Source organism: Gekko japonicus, unplaced genomic scaffold (assembly GCF_001447785.1).
Source record: "Gekko japonicus isolate JY-2015 unplaced genomic scaffold, Gekko_japonicus_V1.1 scaffold2479, whole genome shotgun sequence".
Lineage (NCBI taxonomy): Eukaryota > Metazoa > Chordata > Lepidosauria > Squamata > Gekkonidae > Gekko > Gekko japonicus.
This window is the reverse complement of record NW_015160296.1, coordinates 77,681-91,254: the sequence shown is the minus strand read 5'-3', so window position 1 is coordinate 91,254 and position 13,574 is coordinate 77,681. Positions and strand designations below refer to the sequence as shown.

Sequence of the window (13,574 nt, the reverse complement as noted above, 5' to 3'; positions counted from 1 at the left end):
GCACATATTTAGGAGCCTGAAAATTCACCCCTTGCGTGGACCACTCTCTGTGCTGGCTACATAACACTTAAGGCAATAGTGGGAAATTGCTCAGGTGGAGCTCATTATTGCAGGACTTTGGCATCCTTCATGACTGTAGACATGAGAAACTAATGGAAGGTGCACTGTCCAAACGTTGTGTAAACTGAGAATGATTGGGACTGTTAAATGAAAAATGTGTAATGTGTAAACATAATCAGAGTGTATTGAAATTAGGCTTTTTGTTATGCATTGTTAATGTCTTGGTTGTGAACATGTTGATACAATTACAAGGTAACAAAAGTAAAGTAACCAAAGCAGGTGTTAACCACTGACCAGATAAAGACCTGAAAGAAGTTTCACCTGCATTAATGAGTTTCCTGGGGATGATGACTGTGTGACAAACATGAGGTTATCTGGCCCCTAGTTGACAATGGCTATTCTCCTGCAAAAATCTGGGGAGATTTGGAGGCCTCGGTAACATCTAATGGGATTATACACAGGGAGTGGAATGTTGAGGGAGGGAATTTTTACCTCAGATAGGGTCAAGCATGGTCCCTTTCTGCACTCACAACTTACTGCAGAGTATCCGAGCAGTCAACCCTTTAAACTTGACTTTGGATTTCTGTTCCTGCCATCTGCAGTGTATTTATTTTGCAGCTACAATTTAAAAAATGCACTTTTCCACATCGGGTTGGAATGTCACTTGTAACATGCGCATGTGGGGATGGCATCATCAAAGTTTTTAAAATTTATGATTGCCCTATCACAGCTGCGCAGTAGTGATCGGTGGGATTGACATAAAAGAGGGGTGGGAAAGGGGCAGAAAAAGGGTGGGCAGTGATGCAGTATCCATGGAATAATGGCTGCATCAGAAATACCCTTGACTTGAAAGCTAAGCAAGAAAAAAGACCGTGGCAAAACAGGATCTGGAAAAGCCAGGGATTCAGCGAACTGAAAGTGGAATGGGGGGAAAGGAATGCAGAAGCAACAACAAAAGCCGACGTACATGTGAGGTGAAACCGGGAGGAAATGCAGAACACAATATAAACAGGGAGGAAATGACAGGTGCAGAAACAGCTATGGATTTTATTGCGACTGCAATAAAAAAGGCCAGCGCTATGCTGGGGATTATTAGGAAGGGAACTGAAAACAAATCAGCCAGTATCATAATGCCCCTGTATAAATCAATGGTGCGACCTCATTTGGAATACTGTGTGCAGTTCTGGTCACCACACCTCAAAAAGGATATTATAACATTGGAAAAAGTGCAGAAAAGGGCAACCAGAACGATAAAAGGGTTGGAACACTTTCCCTATGAAGAAAGGTTAAAGCACTTGGGGCTCTTTAGCTTGGAGAAAAAATGGCTAATGGGTGATATGATTGAGGTTTACAAGACTATGCATGGGATAGAGCAGGTAGAGATCTCAGTCACAGAGAAAGCCAATACTAAGAGTAAAGAACAGATTTTTGAAATACCAACCTGAATGTTTGTCTGGGCAGTAACGTCATCCTCCAGCAATATAACCACAATTTTTTCCAAAGAATATAAAAGCCATCTTTTTATGTTAAACTTGTGTCTTCTGTGAGCTACCTTATATCCCAATGTCTTTAACATTACTTCCCATCAGAGTGTAGGTGGAATTAATTTTTGAAACTAGACAGTGTTGCAAAACTAGAAGACATACCCTTTCCCATCAGGGTAATCTAAGGCACACAAGTAGAAATAGAAGGGTGTTAAGGACAGTATGTCACACTAGTATATGTTTTTGTACATTTTATAATTTTTAAAATTAGAATATAATAGCATATAAGTAAGCATGTGACAAATTTCTGTCTGAACGAAACAGGGATAATTAAGGGCTTTATTTTTTGCATTCATTTTAATAAAAATATGAAATGAGGGGAAAAATGGAACATTCCTGGGCCATTCTGAAAATGTACAAAGCCAGGTTATCATTGTAACCCTTATAATCTCTGACTGTATTGTTAGATTTCATGGCCACTAGCATCACAGCTGACAACAGGTTGATCATGAAAACATACAACAGCTAATTAGGCCACCTGATTGATCCTGAATCAATAATCAAATCCCCAAGGGCTTAGAGACATCATCTGCAGCATTAGGACTGGTAGCTTCATAAAGTCAGTTTAAGGTGGAAGGCTAGTTTGTTCTGCAACTGCAGCTGGAGGTTCTTCCTGTAATAAAGTATTCAGTTGCTTCTGTGCGCACGAAAGGAACAGTTCCAAACTGGACAGGCTACGTTGACGGATAACTTGATCAAGCTGTAAGGAGAGCGGGAAAAGCCATACTTAGGAAAGAAGTCGGTATTCACACAAATCATGACAACGATTTAATCTAAACACTTTATCTGACTAAAACAATCTTATGTGGAAGTTTGCTTCACAGTACATATTGTATATCGTCACACGGCTGATTTCCTTCTATCTTCAAATATGACAGGGTAAAGCAAAGCTTGGCAATGATTTGATCAGCAAGAAAGTGAAGGCACTGCTTTCGATTACTGCCCGGTGTTCCTGTGTTTTGATTAGAAGATAATGTCACAGATTAACCACTGTATTTTCCCATGACCATGATACGTTGACATTAAATTTCTTGCATAAGATTGCAAGATATGAACTTCTAAGAAGGATTTATTTTTAACGATAAATTTAAAATAGATGTGCTTTTGCTCCAGCATTCTCTTTTGTTACTGAATTCCCAATCAAATTCTACATTCACTTTAGTATGAATTCTTCAGTATTTAAGGATTTCTAGGTGAAATTGCCCAAGTAATTTGTGCTTTTTCCTGTTGATTTTCATCTGTCATGACCAAAAAGGAGAATGTTGACTTGCAATATTTGAGGCATTCCAAAAGTTCCACTGAGATAGCACCAGCACAGCTGACTTGCCTATTAATTTCCACTTCCATAAAACAATATTTTTTTCCAAAAATACACAGAACAAAACATTTCAACATTTACTTCCGCTTCTGACAAAATACTGTGAACGAATGTACTTCAGGAAAAAAAAATGTTCCAAATATGGTCAAAAGGAATCTCAGTAATGTACAAACTGACAAAACACAGAAGGTGGTTTATCATCACATTTAATAAAATGTTTTCAGGGTTTCATACTTCCAATCAGCTGTTGCCAAAGTCTCTGAACTTCTGCAATGTATCACTGTAGCTGAAAGCAAGACAATTCTTAACACTGCTCTTTTACACCACCTTTCATACCTCCCCCCCAAAGTAAATTGTATTTCATGAAGCAGTCTTAACAAATGGACGTTGGTGTAGACATAGTTTATCTTGATTTCAGTAAGGCTTTTGACAAGGTTCCACATAATATTCTTGTTGACAAATTGAAAAAATATGGTTTGGATCCTGTGAATGTTAGGTGGATCTGTAACTGGTTGACAGATTGCACCCAAAGAGTGCTTGTAAATGGTTCCTCATCTTCTTGGAGAGGACTAACAAGTGTAGTGCCTCAAGGATCTGTCCTGGGACCTGTTTTGTTCAACATCTTTATCAATGATTTGGATGAAGGGATAGAGGGAATGCTTATTAAATCTACAGATGACACTAAACTGGGAGGGGTAGCAAATATGGTAGAAGACAGAGTCAGGATTCAGGATGATCTTGACAGACTGGACAACTGGGCTAAAAGAAATGTAATGAATTTCAATGGGGATGAATGTAAAGTTCTACATTTAGGTAGGAAAATCAAATGCATAATTATAGGTTGGGGGAGACTTGTCTTGGCAGTAGTATGTGCGAAAAGGATCTAGGGGTCTTAACAGACCATACACTGAACATGAGTCAGCAGTGTGATGTGGTTGCTAAAAAGGCAAATGCAATTTTGGGCTGTATCAACAGTAGTGTCCAGATCATGCGAAGTGATGGTACCACTTTACTCTGCTTTGGTTAGATCTCACCTAGAATATTGTGTTCAGTTTTGGGCACCACAATTTAAGAAGGATATAGACAAGCTGGAACGTGTCCAGAGGAGGGCAACGAAGATGGTGAGGAGTCTGGAGACCAAGTCCTATGAGGAAATGTTGAAGGAGCTGGGTATGTTTATTATTTATTTAATTTACATCCCGCCCTCCATGCACAGGCAGGCTCAGGGTGGCTTACAGAACATATGTGTGTGTGTGTGTATAAATAAAACAGCAAGACATGATTACAACACAAAATTTAAATAAAACACACCGCATAAAATCATAGGTGCTAGTAACATAAGTGCTGGTAAATGGTGGTGGCGTTCTCTTGGCATCCAAATAATCAGCTGCCATATGGACTGACTTCTTGCCAGGCTGTTATTAGGTTAGTGCTGATGTTAGGGCCAGGGTCACAATATTGGGAGGCAACACCCTAGTTGAAAGCCTGGTGGAAGAGCTCCATTTTACAGGCCCTGTGGAACTGTAAAAGGTCCCGCAGGGCCCTGATGTCATCCGGGAGCTCGTTCCACCAGTAAGGGGCCGCCACAGAAAAGGTCCTGGCCCTTGTCACAGCCGGCCTGGCTTCTTTAGGGCCTGGGAGGGCCAAGCGATTTTGGGATCCTGATCTTAGCGCTCTCTGAGGAACATATGGGGAAAGGTGGTCCCTTAGGTAGATAGGTCCCTGACCATATGGGGCTTTAAAGGTAACTTGAACTGAATCCAGTATGCTATAGGCAGCCAGTGCAGTGCTTTTAGGGCAGGCTGGATGTGCTCCCGCATAGGAAGACACAACAACAGCCTTGCCGCTGCATTCTGCACCAGCTGCAGCCTGAAGAGGATATGATAACTATCTTCAAGTACTTGAAGGGCTGTCATACAGAGAACAGTACGGAGTTGTTTTCTGTTGCCCCAGAAGGTCAGACCAGAGCCAACAGTTTGAAATAAAATCAGAAGATTTTTCAGCTAAACGTTAGGAAGAACTTCCTGACAAAGTGGTTCCTCAGTGGAACAGGCCTTCTCGGGAGGTGGTGGGCTCTCCTTCTTTGGAGGTTTTCAAACAGAGGCTAGATGGCCATCTGACAGCAATGCTGATTGTGTGAACTTAGGCAGATCATGAGAGGGAGGGCAGGAAGGGTTGCCCCAGTGCTTAGTTCTTGTGGCCGTTTCTTACGTGCCCAGGGAAATGCTGATTGCCACTTCGGGGTCAGGAAGCAATTTTTCACCAGGCCAGTTTGGCCAAGGATCCTGGAGGTTTTTTTGTCATCTTCTGGGCATGGAACAGCAGTTACTGCAGGTGTGGAGGGGGAGGTATTTGTGAATTTCCTGCATTGTGCAAGGGGTTGGATGACCCTTGAGGTCTCTTCCAACTCTATGAGTCTATGGAATCCCAAAATGTTAGTACTGCCTATGTCCTCTAAGGTTGAAGTATTCACCTCGTTGCTTCCAGCATTTATTTATTCAGCCTCTGCCTATGCAATAGTGTGGCACTCAGGATTTGTGGCTCTGAGATGGGATACTGGATCTACCACTTCTTTCAAACTGACCACATGACTGGGTGGAGCTCCAAGTTCCCAGCTAGGGATGGGCACGAAGCACATTTTTACGGTTCGGTTCGTGGTTTGTGGCTGAACCACGAACTGATACGCCAGTTTGTGAACCAAACCGGTTCTTATTGGTTCATGAGCCTGCTTTCTGCTCCTCATGAACGGCATCAAATTTGTGGAAGTTTGTGGTGGCTCTTCAGTTTGCGACCATTGCTTCGTGAACCACGAACTGGCCAAAATTTGTGATGAACTTTGGTTCGTAAGTTGGTTCGTGCCCATCCCTGTTCCCAGCTATGGTAGACACTTCCTGGCACTGAGGGGAGCAGCTATGGAGTGTCCTCGTTAAGGTCAACAACTTATATATTTATGCATTTAGTCTAAAAGCTTGTATTTTTCCTTTTGGCTTCAAAGTGGCTAACAAAGATAGAATACAAGTTCATACCATCCCATTAACACAAGAGGAAAGCTAAATGAAAACAAATGGCAGACACAGACAGCTAGGAAAAGCTGAGAAGAAAATGTGCAAGACATTTAACTAAAATCAGGAATTGCCAAACGGCCATTTAAAAAGAGTTAACCATGTGCACAAAAACAAGGGAATGGCCTTCCTAAGCAAAGAATACACTCAAAAGACAGCCTTTTAATCTTTTCAGGTATATAACTAAAATAATAATCATCATCATCATCCAAACAGAACTATTACGCTTAGGGTTGCAAAACCCCCAGGTTTGCCAGGGGTCCCCCATTTTGGGGGGGGGTTCTACCCACCCCCAACACCCACAGCCATCCCTCTCCCTTCTCTCGAGAGAAAGGAGTGGCTGCCTTTAAGTTCATGGAACCCACGTTTCCTCCCAAGCCTGATCTCCACTTGAGATCAGGCTTGCAGGAAAATGCCAGCTCTATGCACTTAAAAGGGAAACACCGGCTCCTTTAAGTGCAGGAAACTGGCGTTTCTGGAGATCGGGCGTGTGGACGTGCGAAGGCAGACGTCCCCAATGTGACGTCATCACGTCGGTGATGCCCCACCCCCTCCAAAGTCCCCCGCTGGGGGTGGAAGATGGACTTGGCAACCCTAATTATGCTTCAAAGTTCATACTGAACTGATTGACATTCTCCTCTCTCTGTTATGACAATGTATCAGTGAAACCAAAACTGCTCCCCAGTCCCCACTGGTCTGTGTTAAAAGCACCAGAAAACCAGTACCAGTGTAGTTTCAGAGCCAATGTGGTGTACTGGTTACAGTGCCAGACCAGGATCTGGGAAACCCCGGCTCAGTTCCCCACTCTGCCATGGAAGCTTGCTGGGTGACCTTAGGCCAGTCACAGATTCTCAGATTAACCTGCAGCACAGGGTTGTTGTGAAGATAAAATGCAGGAGAGGAGAACGATATAAGGTGCTTTGGGGTCTCCCTTGGGGAGAATGATGGGACATAAATGAAGTAAGTAAATAAATAAAACAAGAAGGCTTTATAAGAACCATTTGATCGATTGGCTTTCTTGGGGATCTTAATTTCCCCCATTCTCCTTTAAACTGTTTTCTAGGAAATTGTTTCCTAGGAGCCTGCTTTGTTGGGGAGGGTGGAGTATAAATCAAATAAATAGATAGATAGATAGATAGATAGATAGATAGATAGATAGATAGATGATAGATAGATAGATAGATAGATAGATAGATAGGAAAGGTTGCTCAGCCTAGATGTGATTAGAAAAGATATGAAAGTACCCTTTTTGGCCAGCCAACCAGCCACCCTCCTCCTCTTTCACTCATTGGTGTTTCTTTGGCTTCTTCTTTGGCAACTGAGAGGCTAAGTACTGACAGGAAATCATATGGGGGCTTGGATACTCCTAACTGCTGAACACTACTTGATATTAAGACCTTTCAACTGAAAGTGCTCCGTATCATCAGTTTTCTAATGGGGACAAACCTATGATCCCTTTCCCTCAGTTTTTACCTGACCTTTTTTCATGGAACTCATGGCAATATACTCCCCTCTTCTATTCAACTCTTAAACCAAACCTGTGAGGTAGGTTAGACTAACAGTGCACAAGTGGCTCTATATCACCAAGTTATTGTCATGGATTGAAGCCGGTTCTCAACAGCCTTTGCCTGACACGCTAACAGCTACAATATACAAAACAATACTGAGGACTTACCACTTCCTTCCTTGCATTACCCCTTTGTACTCACTACTTATGTCCCAAATACATTGGTGTGTGTGTGTGTGTGTGTGTGTTCCACCCACGCTCTACATATTACACAACTGCTAACTCACAGATTTCAGAAGTCTGGTCAAAAGGCTTGATCTACTACGAAAGGCACTTTACAATTCTGTTAAATGTCTTTTCCATTCTACAAGAACGTTTAAAGATATTTGATCCAAGAAAAATCAAGATGGACCAAGGCAAAAAGCCAGTACAGTTATGTGGGCCCCAGGAGATGGAGAGGCTCAGGGCGGAGGGCTTTGGCTTGGCTCCCAGAAGGTCCATGAGTCAAGAAAAAAATTAATAAAGTTCTTGCTGTAACAAAATGCAAAAGATTGGCTTCTAGGCTTTTGAAGTGAAGAGTCACAGTGAAAAGGACCTGCTGATACTGCTGCCCTCCCCCTCTCCCGGCTGGAAGTGGCTCATTTCATTCAACACTCTTAGGAGCTACCCCGTCAATGGAGGAACAGAAGTGGACCTGTTCTCAGAAGTCAGATATTGGAGGGCATACACAGTATCCTGCCTCTGACAGCGGCGGATGCTTCAGAGGAAATACATGAGACGCCACAGGGTTACTCAGGAAAGGAAACGGTTGCTCTTGAGTTCACTGGAACTTCAGTCAAGAAATATTTTTTAAAATCCCAAAGTCAAATATTGCTGAACAATTCTCCCATTTATCTTATTTTCCCAATTTTTAAAAAACAAACTTGGAAAATGAAATGTATACCTAAGCTTAAGAGTGAAAGAAGAAAAAAATATACAAAACCAGGCCAAAAAAAAAGGGGGGGGGGAGAATCAGCAATCCGTAAGAGTTGCTAACGGAACGAGAACATTATCATACTGTAGCTATTGAAATATTCTTCTGATTTGTTTTACAAAAACAAAGTTAAACACAAACAGTATTTCTACACCTGCAAAAACCTGTTTTCCCAAAAAGGGTTTTGGGGACAAGACCTGAACCCACCCTGAGTCCAGAGCTACCCTCTGTACATTTGCACCATGCTCAAACAGTGGCACAGGAGTTGTGTGCAAGTAAGCTCACTAGCCCACCAGCAGGCATGGGCAGTGTACTTCTGAATGTGGGGGAGAGAGACGGGCTGCTGCCTGGCGTAGTGGTCTGAACAGCTTCCGTGCAGGAAGCCGTTACCTGCCTGAGAGAGAAACAGATCAGACGTTAAACTGTTTGCCAGGAAGATTCTCTATGAGTTCTCTGTGTGTGAAGAAAGGCGGTATTTAAGTATTTTAGCATCGTATAAATAGAAGGCTAGAGTCCTTCCTTCCGTGCAGATCTCCTAGCAGTGTGGGTCTGGTCAGCTTGCTGCTTAACATGGAAGCTTGGAGGTTCCATTTGTGAATAAGCATCAGTGCAATCCTGTGCAGTGTTACTCCTGTCTAAGCTTGGAGTGGGCTCTCTGTGTAGGGTTGCAGTGTAAGACCACCATTTCAAGCAGCAAGCTTACACGGGGAAAACTGAGACATACATGCCACAACAATTTCCTGCTTGATTAATGGCTTGTCAGGATTCACCCTGTGCCTTCCATAGCATGTAGTCAAACCCGATTGTGCCATATGTTAAACACAGTTTGTATGAACCACACTACACTGTTTTATTGCAAGCCATATAAGTAAACAATACAGTCAGTAAAACAGAGAACCCTAAGTGTGCAAGGGGGGCATTTATATATCTATATATATAAATGCCAGTTTATATATATACATTTATATCAGTATCAGCAGGTCCTTTTATATATATCAGTATTAGCAGGTCCTTTTCACTGTGACTCTTCACTTCAAAAGCCTAGAAGCCAGTCTTTTGCATTTTGTTACAGCGAGAGACAGTTTGGTGTAGTGGTTAAGTGCGCGGACTCTAATCTGGTTTGATTCCCCACTCCTCCACTTGCACCTGGCTGGATGACCTTGGGCAAGCCATAGTTCTGATAAGAGCTGTTCTTGAAAAAGAGCAATTTCTGTCAAGAGCTCTCTCAGCCCCACCTACCTCACAGGGGGTCTGTTGTGGGGAGGGGAAGGGAAAGGAGTTTGTAAGCCGCTCTGAGTCACCTTCAGGTAGTGAAGGGCAGGGTATAAATCCAATCTCCTCCTCCTTTAGATCTATAGTGTGCACTTAATAGGAGACTTTTTTTTGCCTTCCCAATATGATGAATAGCACATTCTTTGTGTGTTTGTGCATCTATATTTAAAAGATTTTGTGCAGCTATAGTTAAGAAACCTACATAAAAACAACAATTGAAGAAACATGTGAAAGAACTCCCCCCCCTTTTAAACTCAGCCTTTGTCTCGTTATGTAATTTAACATGTCCTGCTTTTACTGCAGCAGAGGTTGTACAAATAATACCATATGCTGAGTCAATCCTTAAAGCAGATTTATCTAGACTGGAGAAGGTGGTGGGGAAAATCCTTCTTAGATCTCACAATCTGTCAGTCAGACACTGGAATGTACACAAGAACTAGCTTTTCTCCTCCCGTAAACAAGGCTAGAAAATTTGCATTTAGCGGATAAAATGGCACTTGGCATACAAACAGGAGCATTATAAACTGATTGTCTGTAAGCAGTTTAAGCAAGAAATAGCTGAGAAATTTAATAAACACATCTGAAAACATTAGCCAAGCTACAAGAAGCACCTTGCAGAATGCAACTTGACTTTTAGATTGCATGAGTGAACTACTACTATGACTCCAGGATGTGCCAAGAACGACCAGTCTTCAAATGAAGCAGGATTCTCAGATTGGGCAAACCTTTGTAGAGTTTCAGCTGAGAAATAAACTTTGCAATGGTTAGAGAAGTGTAAATCTAATAATGGGTGCAAGCGGAAACTAACGAAGCTCGACACAGTTTGAGCTTTAGGAAGCTCTTCCTCAGTTACAAATTTTATCCAGTGAGGTAAGTGCTCCGTGTTGTTCTATAAGAACTTTACTGCTCATATAAATAACTTTTTACAATACTGTAGTTACAGTCTCCAATCACAGGTCTACAGCTGCAGGTGAAAAAAAAATCCAAGATTTCCTTGGCCAATCCTGAAATATGTCTTCAGGAAAAGCTGTGTTTATACTATAGTTTCTAATAGTAGTGTTTTGCATAACAAATGAAAAGGTCAATTAAGATTTTATATAGCTCTGTAAAAAGTTAAAAAACAAAACACTATAGCACATTTTAGATGAATTACAGGTATACAAAGCTATCTATCCAAACTATTGCAGGAAAGAAAGATTGGGGGGAGGGGTACCCTAGAAACTTGCTTGCAGATATGTATGCAAGAAATCTAGCTTCAGTAATATAGATCAAGCGATGCTACTAAAATCTCACTGAGGCCTCATTTCCAAATGTCCAACTATCTAATGAATTTTTCTAGAAAACCTGAAAGTTTATTTCTCTTTAATATTGGCACACAGGGCACAGCTTCACTAGGCCTTGTTCAAGGAGAGCCAGGTGCACCAACTCATTTTACACTACAACTTCTCACAAATCCCTTATTTAATCTTCTGGGTTTACACTGCTTTTTGAACTAGGGCAAGCAGCAGCGTGAAAATGCTCTTAGAACCTCAACGTAAATGTTTCTTTAATCTTATAAAAGCCACAAAACAGGCCTAGCTGAACGAGCAGGAAACTGAGCTCAGGAACTCTCTGTGACCTCGTCCGCACTGTCACTTTTGGCACTGGGATGGTGGTCACAAGGTCACGCCGAGACCGGTAAGGACAAAATGCAACTAGTAGGACCTTGTTTATATGTATCAGTTGGACTAATCTGTGTTCTGCGGTGTCTGATGTTGACAACACTTTGATCATTCAGGTTCGATACCAATCTCTCTCTGACTGCGGATTGATTACACAACTCCTTGCGAACAGTTTTACTCCCAAATCTGGACAGGTCCAACAGTCAAACATGATATTTATTGCTTTTGGTTTTAAAGTGCTTGGGAGGGTGGGAAAGAGGGAAAGCCATGAGAAAGGGGCCCAAAGCGACAAGAGAAGCGGCTATTTAAAGGCACTCAAAGTGACACCACACACTTCAAAAACTCTGAAAAAGAGGTCAGTTAACATGTGTTGGTGGTAAAATGTAGGGCTTGGAGGACTATCATTAACGTGGCCTCTGGGAAAAGATAAACACACTTTCTGAAATTAAATCTTTGAGTTTGCCCACCGCAGTCAGTTGCTGGCACATCAGCCTGTAGCTGAGGCCTTGCATCCAATGCCAAGCCAAATACTTAGGAACAAGAAGAGCAAGGACACTCTCTTTTTTTGTTCAGTCATATTAAAACACAGAAAAGGGGGAAAGAAATGGAGATTCCCAACTCTGAGACCTAAATACACACTCACATTTTTAGCCAGCCTGACACTGCTTATAAACAAGATGAACAAAAGAATATAGTCTTTCAAATAACGGAAAGAAAAGACCTGAAAGTTGCTTTTCACCTCAGCGACAATGAAAAAGAGATACATTACAGCTGAGGACACTGACTCTTCTTAGATTTTACAATGGACTTTCAATGGAATACAAGTTTTACAACGAAGATAGTTTCAGGCGGGTGTCCCTGTTGGTCTTAAGTAGAATAGCAAGATTCAAGTCCAATAGGACCCTAAAGACCAACAAGATTTCCAGGGCATGAGCTTGTGAGAGTTGAAACTCCTTCTGTCAGTGAGCTTCAACTCTCAAAAACTTATGAAGTTTCATAAATGGCTATGGTGTCACAACCTCAGAGGGAAAAGTGGCCACTGGCTCTCATGCTTGTTTTGTTTACAAAGGGAAAAGTCAGGCCAATGGTTACTGGCTCATTTAGTCGTTAATTACTATTACTAGCAAACAGTCTAGCTCTCAAAAGCGATCCCATAAGGTTGTTTAAAACATTGGACCATATGAGGATTCATGATATGGCTGTCCAGGGAAGTTATTTATTTATTTTATTAGATTTTTATCCTGCCTCTCCCCCAGAACGGGGCTCTGGGTGACCCCACAATGTAATAAAGTAACAATAAAACCATAGTTCTAAGAAAATCCAACTGAATTAAATTAAAATCCAATTAATTTGACATATAGCTTTTGGCATAAAAATCCACCATGTTGTTAGTACAGTCCACCAGAATTGCCTTACTGGAATTCCTGGTGGAATAACTCTACCTTACATGCCCTGTGGAATGCAGACAAATCCCACAGGGCACAAGTCTTCTCAGACAGAGCATTCCACCGGGTCGGGGCGAGCCCTTGTTGCACTCAGACAGGCAAATTGAGGGCCAGGCACCAACCAAAAGCCCACGTGTGGCTGAATGAAGTTACTGATAACATTTATTTACTACTGTTCAGCTTTCTACAGAGGACAGAGTAGAACAGTTGTCCTTGAGCAGCTGGTCTTCAAAGTGTGAGCAACAGAGAGTGTCGAATCAAAGTGATCATGCTATCAAAAGCCCAGACAGATACAGCAGAATTACAGTGCTCAGGCTTGAGTGAGAAAGTTCTCCAATTGTGGAACACTTGCTGAGAATTGCTATCTACGGTGCCTTCTAAATCAGGTACATGGATATACTACTCAGGATAAAATTTATCCCCTCAGCCCACTCTCAGATATGGTAATGAGAATCAGATGTATTTTGACACCCAAGGATTTTGCTATTTGATAAATCAAGGCCTGCATCTTAATGGTACAAAGCTGATAGAAGGAATTACCTGCTGTCACTCTGGCATTATATCATTATATGCAATAAAGTTTGAGTGACTGATGTACGGAACCAGTAGAAAAAACTCCTAACAGTTCATTAAGCCCAGGCTCATGCTGAGCCCATCACAGCAGTCTACTCTCAAAGGTGGAAGAGCAAAAAATGACAGGCTGCTAGATCTGCATCTGATAAAATAGACTAA

The 13,574-nt window shown here is 41.9% G+C and overlaps 1 protein-coding gene across 1 annotated transcript in view; it reads right to left on the bottom strand.

Annotated features, from left to right (window-relative positions):
• Positions 1-1,883: 1,883 nt before the first annotated feature.
• LOC107114528 (coiled-coil domain-containing protein 91-like) overlaps positions 1,884-13,574 on the bottom strand; it is a 57,383-nt gene continuing 45,692 nt past the window's right edge. The window contains exon 7 of the mRNA XM_015416049.1: positions 1,884-2,304. Coding sequence (XP_015271535.1) covers positions 2,170-2,304 — 135 coding nt within the window. The 3' untranslated portion in view covers positions 1,884-2,169. The remainder of the gene's footprint in view (positions 2,305-13,574) is intronic.